At 45.1% G+C, this 18415-nt stretch overlaps 1 protein-coding gene across 1 annotated transcript; it reads left to right on the top strand.

Moving 5' to 3' along the window:
• The first annotated feature begins 14171 nt into the window (after nt 1–14171).
• Nucleotides 14172–18032, top strand: LOC109312938 (golgin subfamily A member 6-like protein 22). The gene has a single exon (XM_019539321.1). The coding sequence runs from the start codon at nt 14363–14365 to the stop codon at nt 17912–17914; it is 3552 nt and encodes a 1183-aa protein (XP_019394866.1). The 5' UTR covers nt 14172–14362; the 3' UTR covers nt 17915–18032.
• Nucleotides 18033–18415: the final 383 nt, after the last annotated feature.

The raw sequence follows: 18415 nt of genomic DNA, 5'->3' as shown, positions 1-18415 counted from the left end.
ACAGGTATTATCAAATAGTGATTTTTGTTTTGTTTTATATGGGCAATCACTTGAATGTTTAAAATGTATTTTCAAAATGTTCTTATACTAAGTAAGATTTCTCCTAAAAATATTTAAGGTACCCTGAAAGAAAATTAAAATATCTGTTTGCCATATACATTTCCACTTTTCCATCCCCTTCTGGAGTGGATTATTATAGTTTAATTTTTGTGTTGAACATCTTATGCAGCATTTTGAGTCAGCTTGAGATGAGCGATATGGCGGCATTAAGCAGGATCAAGATTGAGTTTCAAGCATCCTCACAATTTTCTGAGTCCTCTAGTATCCTATTTAGAATGTTTTAATGAACCATATGTGTCTTTTGCTGCAGATTTCCACCAACAAAACTTGTCCTGCTGCATGATGTGATCATTTCAGCTTTTTTTAAAACTCCTCCCCCACCACATGGCTTTTATAACTAGCAAATTGCCCACCATGAATGATGGATTGGGGGCGGGGACAGAGCACTGCCACCCAGTGCCCTGTGATACCGCCACTCTGCCTCCAGCCCCATGCACTGCCCCACCCCCTGCTGCTCCCAGTGTGGTCCTGTGTACCCCCCAACCCCCTGTCGCTCTACCCCACTCTGTGACTGGCTTCCAGGAACATGGGGGAAGGGAAGCTTGCGCACGACAGCAGCCGCAGACACCCAGTGCCCTGCGTTGCTACCAGGCACGTCCAGCCACACACTTTCCCCTCCCCTTCCCTCCCTCCCTCCCCACCACCTTCCCCTCTCTGCCAGCTGTTGTCAGGGCCAGGTGGCAGTCGTGGCAGCAGATGGGGGGGTAGCAGTAGTGAGGGGGCACTGCGACTGGAAACCCCCCCATTCCCTGGCCTGCTCCCCTCTCTCTCTCTCTCCTTCCCCTCTTCCTCACTGCCTCCCCCTCCCTGCCGGGGGGGAGGTCGGGGATGGAGCACTGCTACCCACCATCCCATACCACCGCAGCACCCTGCATATCCAAGGGGTGGCCTAGCCAACCCTCCCCCACCAACTCTGCTCCTTCGAGGTGGTGCTGGTGCGGACTAATGGCGGTATGGTGATGGGCTCACCCCCCTGATCCATCCCCTCTGTCCTCTGCATCCCCCTCAGCTAGGGACAGAACACTGCCATGACAGCAGGGATGGAAGTGGGGGGCAGGCAGGGCCATGCCACCACCACCCCGTGCTGCTGCCTCAAAGGAGCAGGGCAAGGGGAGGATGACCTCCCCCCACCCCTCCCACTCCATCCCCTCCATCCCCACTGTCTGCTTCAAAGGGGGAGGGGGAGGGGAAGGGCGAGGCCAGCGGCTCCCCCAGCTTTGGCCCCTCAGTCACAGCTGTCTGTCTGTGCAGAGCACTGCTTGGTTATTTCAGTCAACATTGTGATTGGCTGCCAAGACAACCAATCAGAGTGTGAATAAAGCATTACGGACAAACAGACAGGGAAACAGATTAAGGCTTTTATTATATTAGAATACGTGGGGGGGGGGCACGACACTGAGGTGACCAGACAGAGATTCTCTTAACTATTCTGTAAGAAGTCTTCTCCACATGTTCTTTTTGCAGTGGCTATTGCACAACAGGTGCCATTTGCAACTTTTCCTAACTTGATTTGTTTTTATAAATGGAATTGTTAGGTTCTGCTCTAGTGCTTCTAGCATCAGAATCACTTTTTAATTGTAGTATTTCTTTTAAAACCTAGCTTAACTGGCCTTTAACTTCACTAAATTATTTCAGTTCCATCACTCATTTCATTAGGTCTAGGTAGGTTTCTACACTTGTTTAAAAAATGAAAATGATCTTAAAGCGTTTGTTTTTGCATTTAGTGGAGGTGGGCAAATAAAATACCAGCAGTACTCGCACTTACGGTGGGTTATGTTCCTGGAAAAGACGCTGTAAGTCAAACCAATGTAAGCTGAATCTGATTTTCCCATAGAAACAATGTTAAAATAGGGGGTTACATTCCTGACCAAGGGCCTGATGCCCAACTTTTTATAGAAATGGCCATAAACATCATATTTTAATCAACTGTTTAATCAACTATAAATGATATACACTGTACAAAGCTTTCTAAAGTGTACTGTATATAAATCAATTAAACAAGGCAATACAGTAACTAATCACATAAAATTTAATCAGAAGGTAAAGGAATGCCTTCATCAGGGTCATGGAATTCAGAAGGGCTTCTTTGGGGAGATTTCGGGGAGATGGCTTTTTGAGAAACTGATCCAGGGATGTTTGTTTTGCTGCCCTCTTTTCTCATTGTAAATTTCCCTGTAGTGCCATAAATGGGAGGATCCAGCACCATAAATAATAAAATGGGTTTAAATGGTGGAGCACCGCAAGTGCAAATTGCCGTAACTCGAAATGCCTAAGTCAAGGACTGCCTGTAGCAAACTTCTTTTCACTGCAGCAGTGTATTGGTCAATTGAATTTGTCACCTTTAATTTGTAGTGCTTGGAAGCATGTCTGAGGTTGCAGACATGCACTTTAACCAGGTATAGCATAGCCTCAGATCATGATATTCATTGCTACGCAGTCCAATTAAATACAAATGAGCTCTTTGCTGTTTTGTAAGGATTGTTTAGCCATGTTTTCTTGAAGACATTTGGTAGTTAGAAGTAATACTCATCAAATGGTTATCCTGCAATAGCAGCTGTGAAAAGTTGCAGGACCCTGTGTCCTGCCTTCAGCATATATTTAGCTGAAGAATTTGTTCAGACAGAACAAAGTAAGCATTTAGAGAGCTGACAAGTATTTAAGAGATTTTTTTTTACACTCTAGCTTCTCAGTTTATTTGTCAGTTAATTGGGTTGTCATGTAACAGTCTTCTGCAGAACTGGATGACATTTAGTACTTGGAAACACCAAGCTTGATTGGCTCACTCTTACTAAACTCATTTATAGATTTTTTTTCAATTCATTTTTGGACTTGAGGGAATATTTGATTCAAATTCAACAGATGCCAAACCAATTACCAAATAAAATGTCATGATAGCTTGGGAAAAGAAGGTGACTGAGTAGTGCACAGTCACAAAGCAACAGCAGATGGGGTCTTTTGTGATTGTAAAGTCCAAGCTGTGTCAGAGGCAGAGGATCGTAGTAGAGTAGTGCACCAGCAGCAGTTTCTGACTTTCTGAAGAGACCATGGGCTGAAAATATCTACAGAAAAGCTGAGAGAGCACCTCTGAGGTAGTGTGTACACTTTTTAGGAGATGCTACAAGCTCATCCCACCCCCAGCTGGTGTCCAGTAATACAGTCTCTCCCCTATAGCTCGTGCATAGGAAAGCTGGGACGCTGGTCTCATATTCTCTTTTTCCCTACTCACATGTGCACCAAGAATGAAGATAAGGAACCTGATCCCGATGCATTCATTGGGAGTGTAGATTTGCATATAGGGCTCATTTGAAATAATTAAGACTTTACCATGAATGTCCTCAGAGCCAGGATTTCATTTCAGGAATGCCAACTATTATATGCACCTCAGAAAGACTGCTGGTGTGCAGTACCATAGGAAAACACAATCCAAAATATATTACAGTATTGTTTGGAGCTCTGAAACCTCTCATAGATATAGACTATATGCATTATAGACTATAGTGTAGAAAACGGGCAAAATCTCAACAGAGCCCTACAGGGCAGCATAAAAAAATCAGTGGCTCTTTATGGTATGAAGGGCATTAATTCTTTTCTTGTCTGTAGCAAATAAATAAAATAAAATCAAAGCCAGTTATTTGACTGACAGTGTCTCATCTTGTATCCATCTAATTTGTAATCGTTCTACTTTCCACAGAACCTGAGGACCTCACAATCTCTAGTATATTTATTATTTATGGACCAAATTCCATAGGACTCACAGGTGCAAAGGATTTACAGAAGTAAGCCCTAAAGCAAAAATAAAATATGCATTAAGGGGAGAAGAAGGTAAGTGCTTTCACATGGAATTGTTGGTAAGTCAGAGAAAATTATTCACCCCAAAACCTTGATCATATCCTCTTACGGTATAAAATCAGTGTTAGTGAAAGGTGCCTGTCTGACAGCTAACAGCTTCAGAAAAAGAAATCTGTCTACAGATCAAGTGTACAGTGTGTTTCATTAAAAACTGGACAGATTACCCTGAGGTCCTATAGGATGTGTCATACCCCAGGCCAGTGGACCAAATGAATGGCATGGGCAGGTTTACACTCCAGATCCAGAGGGCAGAACTATGTCATTTAGCCCACAGGGTTGGAATTTGGTCACAGCATTAATTGCTGCAGCTCCCACAGCTGTGGAAGCCAATACACCTCCCACCACTGGGTTTCTGGCCCCACAGCCAGCCCGCTGGACCAGATGAGGCATCTCTGAGAACTGCAACAATTAATGCTTCCACTGCTCACCATGCTGCCAAACTTCCAGACCTGTGAGAAGTCCCACAGGCCAGATAACACTGCTCTGCAGGCCAGATCCAGTTACCCCTGCCCTAGGCCTACTCAGGGAAGTAGCTGACTGAGAGGAACATGACAGGCCACTAATGTCACTAAGTGGAAGATGGGGTGTTATTTTTATAATAATCTAGTCAGGAAATAGACTCTGACCACCAATTTACTCCATGTATACAACAGTGGATAGGCACTGGCTAGTAACTTGTGATCTTTTTTGAGGTGGGCCACATTTTGTCAGTGATGAGTGGTTTAAGGCTTCATGAATCACTTCCTTGATTCCATTCCCCTTGATGTTGGTTTAAAAACTTATAGTTCCCACAAGAAGCCTAGGGAAATTGTGGCCCTGGTAATGATCTAAGTGAAAGAAATGATTTAGCTCAGGGGTGGGCAGCCCAGACTGTGGCACGCGAAGGCGTTTTGCTTGGCAATCACTCCTCGGGGAAGGGGCTGGAGCTGCACTGCCACAACAAGGATTGGGCCCTTCATGGCTCCTCCGCCATCTGCCTCTGGCACATCAACATCTTACAATCAAGGTTGTGGGTATTTTTGGCACTCTGTCCCAAAAAGTTACTGACCCCTGATCCAGAATTTTAGTTTTGCTGGTACAATGGTTCATTTTACTAAGAATTTGTTTTATGCCATGTTAGACCAGTTAGCACATTATTGGTTTCATATCAGCTACCTGAGTTCTAATGATCACACCGTGAACATGTAAATAGACAAAATAATGTCAGCATGGGAACAACTGTTCTAAGTACTGTGGAAGCCTGTAGTTTTACCTCACCCATGCTGTCAGTAATACGCTGAGCTGGTCCAAGACATTGCTTGAAAATCTTTAACATATAAGCACATGCAGACAAAAATTATCCATGGAAAAATGCAAGTTTGGTTGTTGTGGTATTTACACATTCCACAAATGCACGATGGATTTATATCCTATTGGATTTTAAAAGACTCATTATTATTTCCAGTTTATTACCTTTCGTGCCCTTGTTCAGAAAAAAATCAATTTTGTTTACATCTGAGCTTCAGCTCTCATTACTACTAGCACCGGCATTTGACTATGATGGCAGATGTCAATGACACCTTATTGAACATAAATAAGAGGCAGCTTAGAGTCATGCAGCTATAATTTTGCCAAGGGGTCCTTCTTATGGTTTGGTAAACTTAAAAGGGTGAAGTTTATTGCTTAGTTCATTGCCAGGAGTTTGATTTCTGAGAGTTGCTGATCACTTACTGCTTTTGTTGGGCTATATTCACAAAGGGGTAAAGACATCCCATTCCAGGTGTCTTTCCTCCCCTGTGAAATATCAGAAGAGTTAGGTCCCTGAGGGGAATTTATACAAGGGAATGCACTGATTGAAGAGTTGCCTAGATTAGCCTATGGAAAATGTCAAGGAGAAAATATGCCTTAAGACCTACCCCTTATTCACTGGAGCAAGGGTTGGAACTCGGTTCTCTTTCTGCTCCCAAATGGGCACTGCCACTGTTACCCTGAGTGTATCTACTGCACTAGGTCTCATGGGGGAGACTTATTTTGCAACTCTAATTGGCACTTGGGTATAAGCTAGGTGCTCATTGCTCAGTATTGCTAGGATTTAGGCAGTTATGCCTCTATCTAGCAGCAGAAACTTGGATTCCTGTGGTACTTCAACAGTAGAAACTTAGTCACCAAAGGTTTTTAGGGACCAACAAATATTAGTGGTAGCTGAGTGGGAGTTTTGTGTATGGAAGTGATATCTAACTGTTGTACTTAGAAACATTAGGAGTCATTTAGAAATCCCAGTTGTCCCAGATGTGCATCTTGCTTATTAATTTAATCAGCAACTGTGCGTAGTCAACACTTCTGAATATCTGAAAATTGCAACCTAGAACAGCAACAGCCCAATTCAATTTAGGTCTGATTTTATTTAATATAATGTATTGATCCTAATGTTAGTAAATATTTCCACTGCCCTTAATCATCTGAGTGGAGAGTGAAATACCTGGTAGGATAAGGTTTGTAATGTGAATTTGGATGATTTATGAATATGGCAACACACCTATGATTTATTCTGTTTTATTGAACAGAGTGCAATGCATTTAACACTGTCATTCACCTATTAGTAATAACAATGTAATAATTTTTCAGATATAATAACTCAAGCTATGATCTCGTCAGATTTCGTGAGCTAAACAGAGTCAGGCTGAGTCAGTGGAAGGAACTGTTGTTTGTAACTGAACTGTTGACTTTCTGAACCAGTGCCACTGAGCTAAGTTAAGGGAGAGACAGCGCTAGCATAAGTAGTGGTGGGAGAGAGGGACACCAGCCCCATTTATGCAGAGTTACAAGGGGTACTAGAATTGCCTCCCCACCCTTGCAGAGTCAGGAGCTCCAAAAGTTTCTGGCTGCTGTTGCTTTACGCCCAACGGAACAGGGACAGACAGAACATGTGTGGCAGCAGGAGCTCAGCAGTTGCTGCCTGGGTAAAGTTGCTGCCCCCATCTCAGTTTCAGGTCCATACTCTCCTCCCCTGCTCTTGGACCTGTGCCCTGCACTCTCTTCTGCCCACCTCCCTCTGCTCTCAGAACACCACCCCCCAGTCTTGGAAACATGTGCCCTCCTCCCCCCACTCTCTTGCAGGGTTTGCCCCAGATGCTAGCTTGGCTTTTTATGCCACTGAGAGGCAGTACTGTTGGAAGTACTGGCGTTCGGATAAAACATGGAACAGAGGTTGTGAGCTCTTGTGATCAGTCAAGATTGGTGGCTAAATACAGCAGTAACATGTGCATTACAAAATCCCTGAGCAGATTGCATCCCTGCTTAGCACAGGACCTAAGAATCCTTATGCCACATTTGCAGCATCCTGGCTTTAGTCCACCTAGGACAAGTTCAGTCTGTGATGTAAGTTGGGGCATCCTTAGGATTTTGTAACCTCTGGCCAGCTATTATTGCCCTTAGCCAGAGCCATTCCTGAGACATAGCAGTGTACCAGCCAAATCTCTTTCCCACGGTCATGCTTTGCATGGGGCCTAAAAATGGAATAATGTAATGCTGCTTTCCAGCTCTACAATATTAGGGACTTCCTTTTATGTGGGGAGATTCCCCTCAGTCATTCAGGCTGGCATTAGAGTTTTGTGTGCCACCAGAACAGGGGTGGACAATTATTTTAGAGCAGTGGGCCGCTTACTGAGTTTTGGCAACCCATCAAGGGACGTATGATAGGCAGCCAGGGGTAGATAAATATTAATTTTCCAAAGTTTTTAGGGGCCCCAGAGGCTGCATAGAGTGGCCTGGTGGGCCTCATCCAGCCCCCAGGCTGCATTTTGCCCACCCCTGCACCAGAGCCATGCAAAGGGACAGTGCCATAGCAAGGGGGTGGAGCAGGGTGACTGCTCTGGGCACCAAAGTGAAGGGGCACCAACAGGCACTGTCCAGTCAAGGCGGGGCATGGGATGGAGCCTTGAGTGGTTTGTTTGGGGGGGGGGGGGTCTGGGGATAAGGAAGGGCAGCTCCCGCCACTGCGAGCATTCCCAGGCAAGTAAGGCAGGGTGCGTGCCCCCCCCAGATCTGTGCACGGGGCAAGGGTGGGCTGCTGCTGGAAGCTTTGCCCTGGTGCCAAACTTCATTGCTACATACAGCACTGCAAAGGAAACCTAACATAAAGAAAGATCTGTCCTGTTTTGGCTTCCTGTATACACAGAGTGAACATGTATTTTGTGTCAAATATGTAGATGTTAACTTTCTACCTTTCTTAATGCCATAGCAAAATGGATGCATATAGACGAAGAACTAATTAGTAGATAGATTATGTGCCTGCTAGTGTAGCTGTCTAGATACCTGCAGACCAAAAGAATAATGTAACATTTGTTTCCATCTCATCAAATACATTTCTGTCATTGAAAAAAGATGCTAAACAATTGGGCATAAAGTCTCTAATAAATTATAACTTAATTCCAGTGGATACTTTTAAAAAGTTTTTCCATTTTTAATTTGTAGTAGTGTTAGTGTTGTTGTAGCCCTGATGGTCCAGGACTTATGCAAGAGGCAAGGATTTTTTTATGGTGATATCTTTTCTTGGACCAACTGTAGGTCAGATCTTGAGAATGTAGCAGGCTTACCTTTTCAGAGCTTGGGTTGTGTCCCAGGATCGAGGATCTGCTGTTTGATTAGTGGAGCCCACCCACCAATCCGGAGGCAGCACAAGGGAAGCAATGCCCTGCCCTTTTCTAAAAGGAGGGGGCAACAAGCAGATGGACCTGAATCAAAACTGCACCAACCAGGTCCGGAGAACTTCGGGGTGGAGCCCTGAAGAGTGTAAAAGGGAAGTTTGCTCAGCAGGCTAGGGAGAGATGACAAGGGACAGTGAGGAGACAGGAGCTCTAGAGACGGCCATCCTTGGGACCCTGCTTGAGCTTCAGTGGTGCACAAATAGGCCCGCGGGGATCAGGCTCTAGGAGCTGCTCAAGGCGGCTTGAGCCTGCAAACCCAGCAAGCGGCTGGGCAGTCAGTGTGCAGATCAGCAAATGGAGAGCTAGCCCTGGGAGCAGCTCGAGGCTACTCAGGCCCTGCACAGTGTGCAGATTGGCCAACAGAGAGCTGGCCCTGGGAGCAGCTTGTGGCTGCTCGGGCCTCACCCAGTGCACAGGTTGATGCATGGAGAACTGCCTTAGAAGCAGCTTCTGGGTGCTCACATTAGCCCTGGCCCTAGGCCAAGTGACCAGAGCCCCGCAGTGCAGCTCCACTTTTAACTAAAAGAGCCCCGGTGCCCAGAACAGGGCTGGGAAAAGGGAAGAACCCCCTATGTGAGACCAGGGGGTCAGAGCCTGCAAGGACTTGGGTCCCATGAGAGAGAGAGCCCTGGATGCCCAGTACAGGGAGCCATGTCATTGAGAGCCGAAAGCACCACTGGGAAGAGGCTCTTGCGGGATCGGCCACCAGGGGATGACCTTTGACTTCTCCAGAGAGGAAGTGTGAGTTACTGGGGAAGCGGGCCCCACAGGGGAGGCTGACATGGGTGACAAGGGTCTGCCACCTCCACCCTCCATTGCAGGAGGGGTGTGTCCACATCTCAGAGCCCTAAAGCAGAGGGGCTTCAAGGAAACCCCTTGCAAAGGTGCTGAGTGCACACCCTATTTTGAGGTTGTTGCATTAAGGGCTGTATATGTGCATTAAGGGGGTTTATATGGTTTATGTGTTTTAATGTATTAATGTGTATATTGTTATTGTTATTTGTGAAGGCTTGTAAATATTCTATGTTTTATATTAAGTGTCTGTATTTATTGTTGTAATTGTACCTAGTTAAGTATTTGGTTTCAGCGTAGCTCTATAGAGAGGGGAGGAAGCCACTCTAGTAGCTCACCCCTTACTCGGCACCCTGCCTGACCACCACCACTGTCATCAGAGGACAGGGTACACCCCCCAGGTGTACCAAAGACTACAAGAAAAATATTCTCAGCCCCTCTGCTCCTGACTTCAAATGACCCCCTTACCTTGCCTAACTCATCATCAGAAGCAAACTTCCTACTACCTAACAGACATCAAGTAGAACACAGCCTTACCTAAGCAAGAAAGGCTTAACCTGCCAGCATGTCTTCACTGCTACTGTTATCAATATCCCCTTAACAAAACCATCAGAATCCATAGTTCCAACACATACCTTTCCCAAAATATGATATATTACATCCGGTACATCAGGTGCTCTCGTGGTAACTACTTGGGTGAAACTATACAGAAACCATGCACCAGAATGGACTCTCTCAGAAAAAAAAATAACAAGGGCAGACACAAAACACGCCATTAGGAGCATATTTCTCACAGAACACCCACTTTCTTTCTGACCTCACTATCCTTATGCTCAAGGGAAATCTACTACACACCATTAAAAGGAAACTCAGTTACAAACATTCAGAAGCTGGCTAGACACTAAGAACCAAGAACTTAATGCAGTCAGTCAGATGGCAGATATATATACACCTTTATAGACTAACTAAGTAAGATAAATACTCTCTATATATATTATTTAGTTAGTCTGCAAAAGTGCATATCTACCCTGCCTTGTGACATTATAACCTACCCGATCCCTGGATTCCTCCCATGCACGAAAAGTGAGAAAGACCCTCCTCCCTTTTGATAGACCCTGATCTCCCAGTAATCATGGTTTTTTGCTTCTTCTAATTATTTGTCCACCACCCCTGGGAATAATTCTTCCCTCACCCCTGCTTTTATAACTGTTTTTTGTTTACTGTGCTGTGCTGGCTCTTACTGCTCAGACCTGAAGAAGAATGTCTTGCATTTGAAAGCTTGTCTGTCTGTATCCTGACTATGTAGTTGGTCCAATAAAAGATATCACCCTAAGAAATCCTTGCCTCTTCCACTTTCAGAACATCTTCTTTGTATAATGAACAAATCCATGAGTGGTGGTAGAATTTTGGCCAATAGTTCAGATATTTAATCGTGTCCACTGAAAATCTAATGTATTATTGCTTTTTCACAAAAAAAAAAAAAAAAAGATGTTGTACCTCAAGGTGAATTTTTCATTTCCAGAATTGCCTTTCCTTCTGCATTTGTGTTGCCCATGTAGATAGATCATGTATTTTTAAAATAATTGAGCCTCTTCTCCCACCAGATGGCACTGCTACTCTAATGACACATTCTAATTTGTGTTTCAGATTTCTTCTCTTATAAACATTCATTTCCATTGTGTTTGAACCATCTTTTCTTGCTCATCCACCACGCAAATCACAAGCCATTATTCCATGAATTATTACAGTAGACCTTTTTTCTCCAGAGCAGGTTAGAATAAACTTTTGTTGTGTTTTATGCTAATTCTTGCATCCTGTCAATACTGAGCACTTTTTTTGTCTTTAGCTGTTTGGTTGGTTGGTTGATTTTTATCTTTAGTGCATTGATTTACTTTGTGCATGGCACCCTGCAGGAATGAATGCTAACATGCCTTTTAATGGTGGGTGTGTAAGCAGTGACATACCTAGACTTCTGGTGACCTTAGGAAAACTTCACCAGAGATAATGATTATAATCAGACAACGGGGAAAAAATTTCCATTTTTGGGCCCCCTTTCTATCCAGGCCTTGGGCAACTGCTCAGTTCCCCCATGCCTGTGTCCAGGTCTGTGTGTAAGCAAGTTTGAAAGTGTACTCCACGTATAGAAGACAACCTAGAGAAGGTATAGGAGGCAGTGAGCCTGCCAACTTTGACTGAAGAAAGAGATCAAGGGAAGTTTGGGAAAGCAATGCTCTCAGGTCTGCATTGAAAGTATATGGATGTAGTGAAAGATCAAGAAGTATAAACTACATACACAGTGCATTGAGCAGTGGGGTCTGAAGATAAATAAATGACAAGGAAAAGGATACTGATAACATAATTTTAAGGGTACTTTGGGGTTAAGAGATAAGAGGGGGTATCCTGAAGATCAGAAGATAGGAGGGGAGAACACTAGAAAAGTAGCATGTTTAGGTCATAGGCTTCATAGACATTAGGGCTGGAAGGGACCTCATGAGATCATGAGGTCCAGCCCCCTGGCAGATATTAATCCAGCGAAATGTATAGGAAGGACAGATATTTGAAATGCTGAGGAGGAAGAAGTGAGATGAGGTTAGTCTTGACCTGGATATGGGTTATAGAGAGACCTTGAGAAAACAAAGAGAAGTTTCTTTGCTCTGATAACCCACCTGCCAGACCAGAGAGCTAGAACCTGTTGGAACTTCAGAAGTAGAGCTCAGAGTAGAAAGCACTTAGGAAAGTGTAGAAAGTATCACTGAGGGTCAGACTACTGAAGGCAGCATCTGCAAAAGCTGACTCATCATTCTTGACTTCATGTGAAAAGTTTAGTAAGGAGACTCAAAGAAAGAGGTGGCTTGGGAGCCCTTTGGAGCAGGAGATAATGGGTTGTTTTCTGTGTGCATATCCAACCTTCAGAGATCTTTGGAATTATAAAATGCTGCTAAGGAACAATTTTTTAACTTTTGAAATAAGCAAGTTTTCTTAGCTTTTGGAAGAGGATATATTTGAAACTTCCTCTACCAAGCTTTCATTACTACTCCCCACTTCAAAGAGTGCAAGATGAACATTGTGCTATAATATCATTTTGGTCAGTATACTTTTCATTAGTGAAATATAAACACTTTAGCAAGCCACATCTTAAAATAGAATTGTTTTGTAGGCGATATTTCTCCTTTCTTGCTTCTGGTCATGGAAAAACATTTTTTAAATAAGAAAATGAATGAATGCATTTCCACATCCTGTACCCCCTTTTCCCTACAGCCGGGGTGGCCAATCCACGGCATACATTCCACAAGTGGCAAAGGCAGCTGCTGTGTGTAGGACATAAATCTCAAGCATTCAGTCAAGGGAGGTGCTGGAATGGAGGCAAGGGGGCTAGAGCCTCTGGCCACCTGAGGTGGAGCAGGGTTAGGACAGAGTTGCAAAAGGGAGGTGCCAAGTGTCATTGCCAAGGACCAAGCTAACCCTTCTCTGATCCTGCAGCCACCACTGAATTAGAGTCTGGATTCCTGCTTGCCACACAAAACTGTGGCAGTTGTGGGACCAGGAAAGGGTTAATGTAGGTCTTGACTCTTGCTCCCTCACAGCAGCAGCCTACCTCTGCTACTCTCTTTGCAGCTGGGGATTTGAGCACCCCTGCCTCCTTTCTGGTACCCCATGGTGCAGACTCTGAGGGTATGCCTCTGGGGAGTGGGAAACAGTAGCATTCAGGGAGAGGTTGAGCTTAACTTGTAGCACACCTGCCAGAAAAGTTAGCCACCACTGCTCTGTAGCAGTGGTGCCCAACCTTTTTTCCTTTTGGGCTGGATGGACGGTGCTCAGTCTGTCCATGGGCTGGATGGATCTAGCCAGTGGGCCCAGTCCAGCACACAGGGCAGTGAAGCAGGGCTCAATCCAGCTGTGTAGGGATGGGAAGGGAACATGGCCCATCCTTTATCTGGCCACATAGCTGGGGGGAAGGGGACCTGGCCTGGTCTCAGTCCATCTGCACAGTGTCTGGGGAATTTGGCAGCAGAGTAGGGTGGCAGTATTACTTGCCATTACTCCCCTACCACCCAATTTCCTAACCTGTGGGGAGCCCCATGGGCTGAATGCCATGGTTCTGTATGCCATACTTGGCTCATAGGCAAGAAGTTGAGCACCCCTGCTCTACCACATTTTTACCTCACTGGTACGCAAAGATATATGTCATATTTACCTATGTCTAAGATGACTTTGAATTCAAGGCAATCCCTCCCAATAATTAGATTCTGTACATGGAAAATGTATAGAATCTAGTCTGTGGCTGTGCTCTGGGGCCTGGGCTGGAGAGGGTAAAGGAGCTGGGAGGGGAGGGGGGAAAGGGGCAAGCAGCAAGGTGGGCAAAGGCAGTGGCAGGAGATAGGCAGTGGCAGGGGCAGAGTAGACGGCAGAGAGGGAGGGCAGCATGGGCTCCAACTCCAACCCTGGGCCCAGGACAGAGTCAGTCACAGCATTCACCCGTGCTGCCACCCCTCTGACTTGTACTCAAATCCAAGACAAGAGGCTTTTCCCCCTCATGTTGAATGAGAATTAAAATCCTCGTCTTGGATTTAAGTAAATACAGTAATAGGCTAAGAAAGATTTCTTTTATGAGAGCTCTTTGTTAATATTGTCAGTGTATACCTTTAAGAACCTATCATAAGATTCTGATGATGACATCGTTTATGATATCACAAAAACTATTTTTAGTTTGTGAAGTCATCAGGATCCTGAGACTGCTTTTAGCCTTTCAAATCGATTCAGCAGCAGGGCAATGGCATAAGAAGGAACAGGAAAATTTATCATGAGGCCTCATTTGAATTTAATTACTAACCAACCACCTCTCTAAAGTGAACCATCTTTCTTCTTTTGCTTCCTTCTACTACCATTGAGGCCAAATTTTCTCTGACTTTGACATCATGGATCCTAGGAAGGTTTACAGTGAGATGCAGAACTTAGCCAAGGTTGGTCAGAGCTTCCCAAATCCTGAAGACCGTCGCTTCCTTTGGGAATCAGTAGAAAGTATGGAAAGTTCCCTAACTTCTACTCTGAGCACTACAGCTGCAGAGGAGGTGTTCAAGGAGGCAGATAAACTGCCAGAAGAATGTGAGGATGAGGAGAGTGGTCTGACATCTGCCAAGAAGGGCATGATTGAACCTGACCAGGATGATACCCAAAAGATGGAAGGCCAAAACTTGCAAGTAACAGATGAAAGGATGAAGCAGATCAGTGAAAAAACAGCAGAGGCCTTTGATGTCTTGGCAAAAGGAGAACTCCAGAAAGGAGCTGACTTATTCTCAGATGTCATCAGGTTGAATCCACATCTTGCCCAGTCATATATTAGCAGAGCCAATGTCTTTCTACAGCTACAAAAGCCCATGGCTGCCATTAGGGACTGTGAGAGAGCAATTGAGCTCAACCCTAATTCAGCACAGCCCTATCAGTTGCGAGAAAAAGCACTCCAACTCTTGGGACACTTGGAGGAGGCAGCCTGTGACCTGGCCTTGGCCCATACATTGGACTTTGATGATGCTAATGCTGTGCAAAAATCTAGCCATGTGAAAAGACTGAAGAAGGCTCAAAGAAAAGAAGCAGGTGTTAAAAACGTGGCTCTGGGGGATCAGGAGAAAGCTCAGAGAGAGGAAGAGTCCACTGAGGAGCCCGAGAGTGAGGTAAGCGAGTTGGAGACTGATAGTGAAGGGGTGATTGAACCTGATGAGGATGACCCCCAAGAGATGGGAGATGAGAATTTAGAAGTAACAGATGAAATGAGGAAGCAGGCAAATGACAAGAAGAGGGAGGCCTTGGATGCAGTGGGTGAAGGTGATCTGCAGAAAGCTATTAAGTTGTTCACTGATGCCATCAAGCTGAACCCACAGCTTACCATCTTGTACACCAACCGAGCCAGCATCTATGTGCAGTTGCAGAAGCCAAATGCTGCCATCAGAGACTGTGACAAAGCCATAAAAATCAACCCTGATTCTGCACAATCCTACAAATGGCGAGGGAAAGCACTCAGGCTCTTGGGTCACTGGCAGGAGGCAGCCAAGGACTTCGCCTTAGCTTGCCAGCTGGATTATGATGATGATACCAATGCTATGCTGAAGGAGGCTCAGCAGAGGGCCCAGAAAATTGACAAACACTGGTGGAAGTATGAGCAAAAACACAAGTTAAAAATATTTAAGGACACATTGAGCAGGCTGACAAAAGCCCTGGAGGAGCAGAACAGAGCTCAGCTTCAGGCCTCTGAGGAGCTGGAGAGAGTTCAGTTTGGGGATCCTCAGGAAGAGGAAAGAGCGCTGTCTCAGGCTTCCTCAGAACATGAACAAAAAATTCAGTCTCAGGCTTCTCAGACATGTGTAAATGACTATTATCTATTTTCTGAAGAGCAAGAGGGGGAACAGGAAAATCTTCAGCTGGAGACCCAGGGAACAGCTGACAGAGAGGAAGAGTCCAGTGAGGAGAGTGAGGTGGAGATTGATAGTGAAGGTGTGATTAAACCAGATGAAGATGATCCTCAAGAGATGGGAAATGAGGATTTGGAAGTAACAGATGAAATGAGGAAGCAAGCAAATCAAAAAAAGAAAGAGGCCTTTGATGCCGTGGGTAAAGGTGATCTGCAAAAAGCTATTGACTTGTTCACTGATGCCATCAAACAGAACCCACGGCTTACCATCTTGTATGCCAACCGAGCCAGCATTTATGTGCAGTTGCAGAAGCCAAATGCTGCCATTAGAGACTGTAATAAAGCCTTAAAAATCAACCCTGATTCTGCACAGCCCTACAAATGGCGAGGGAAAGCACTCAGGCTCCTGGGTCACTGGCAGGAGGCAGCCAGGGACCTTGCCTTGGCTTGTCAGCTGGATTATGATGAAGATGCCAATGCTACACTGAAGGAAGTTCAGCGGAGGGCCCAGAAAATCACCAGACACCAAAGAAAGCACAAGCAAAATCACAAGGATGATGAATTTAAGGAGATGGTAGAAAGGATGAAGGAAGCCCTGGGTGGGCAGAAGATTAAAAAAGAATTACAAAGAGATAAGAAGATATCTCTAGAGGAACAAGAAAAAGGTTGGGAAAAGGTTATCATAGAACAGGAGAGAACAACTCAGAGAGTGCTGGAAGTACAGGGAAACATTGAACAGGAGGTGACAGAGGAGCAAGAGAGAGCTGACTTAGCAGAGATGCAAGAACAAGGGGCGGTTCAGCAGATGGAGTTGGAGCAACAGTTGATTGCTTTGCAGATGGAGCTAGAGGAAAGGCTGAAAGTTCAGCAGATAGAGCTGGGAGAAGAGGAGAGAGCCCTACAGAAGATGCTGGAAGGACACAAAAGAGCTCAAAAGAAGGTGCTGGAAGAGCAAGAGAGAATCCACCTGGAAGCTCTGGAGCAGCTGGAAAAGGCTCAACAGCAGGCCCTGGAAGAGCTGCTGAGTGTTCAGAAGAAGGTCCTGGAGGAGCAGGAAAGAGCTCAGAAGAAATCGCTGGAAGAAAAGGAGAGGGCTGAGAAAGCCCTGCAGGAGCTAAGAAGAGCTCACAAAAAAGCCCTGGAGGAACTGGAGGTCGCTCAGAGGAAGGCCCTGAGTGAGCATGTAAGGGCTCAGCAGCAGGCTTTAGTGGAACAAAAGAAAACTCAGATGGCTATGGAAGAACTGGAGAAAGCTCACAAGAAATCCCTTGCAGAACAAGAGAAAGCCCAGAAAGCTGCACTAGAGGAGCAGAAGAGAGTTCAGAAAGCCCTAGAGGAACTAGAGAGATCGCAGAGAAAGGCTTTGGCAGAGCAGGCAGGAGCACAAAAGGCGGCTATAAGGGAACAGGAAAGAGCCCAGAAAGCCTTGATAGAATTGGCAAGAGCTCAGCAGCAAGCATTGGAAGAACAGGAGAGAGCTAAGAAGAAGGCCCTAGAGGAACAGGAAAGGGCTCAAAAGGCCCTGAACACACTGGAGAAAGCTCAGAAAAAAGCCCTGGAGGAACTGGAGAGAGCTCAGAGAGGTGCCCTGGGTGAACAAGAGAAAGCTCAGAAGAAAGCCATGGAGGAACAGGAGAGAGCTCGGAAGGCCCTGGAGGAGATTGAGAAAACTCAGAGGGAGGCTATAGACAAAGAAAAAAGGGGTCAGAAGAAAGTGCTGGAGGAACAGAGGAGAGCTGAGGAATTGGAGAGAGCTCAGGAAAAACTTCCAAAGGAACAGGAGCCAACTCAGAAAAGAGCCCAAGAAGAACATGACAGGACTCATACAAAGTTCTCTAAAGGACTAAACCAAACATACGGGAAAGACCTCGAGAAAGTAGAGAATGCTCATAAAAAGTGTTCTGTGGACCAGGAAGAACCTCAGAGGAAAGATGCAGAAGAAAAGGAATCAGCTCAAGAAACTGTCCAAGAGGACCAACTGAGAGCTGAGAGGGGGAAAGAGCAGGGAAGACGTTCCTTGAGACCACTAGCAAACTCCCTCTGGGATTATTTTGAGTCAGGGTAGGTTTTAGGAGCCTGAGTATTGTCTGAATTTGCCTTGGGATTCAACCACCACAGACAAACAAGCATGTGCTCACGGTATCATGTAAGAACTGAAGTGAATTTGGAGGTCATCTGCAGCTGCTACATTCATTAAAGTAACATCTAAAAAGCAAATATGAGCAGAAATTTTGTTATTACTTTTAATTTCTCCATTTAAATAGCATTCTTTAAAACAGCACATCTCCCATACAGTGTTTGGATCCATGCACAAATATATATGGGCTACTCCAAGTGCTCTTCTCCAGAAGGAGGAGTGCTTCAAGAAGTGGGGGTAGGTAGAGAACCTGGTGATGCATAAATTCATTAACTTAAGCAATTTATCAAGAGGTCCTTCTGCATCCCTGCCTCTCTTTGTCTAGTTAACATCCAAGATACTTTCTCAATGACTGGTGGTCCATAACAGAACAAAGAGTGATTGGGAATATTTCTCTTCTGAAAATTTTTCCTGTAAAGAGTGATGAGG

The sequence above is a fragment of the Crocodylus porosus genome, unplaced genomic scaffold (genome assembly GCF_001723895.1).
Source record: "Crocodylus porosus isolate Cpor-Errol unplaced genomic scaffold, CroPor_comp1, whole genome shotgun sequence".
Taxonomy (NCBI): Eukaryota; Metazoa; Chordata; order Crocodylia; family Crocodylidae; genus Crocodylus; species Crocodylus porosus.
The sequence above is the reverse complement of the archived record's forward strand: the minus strand, read 5'-3'. Positions and strand labels throughout refer to the sequence as shown.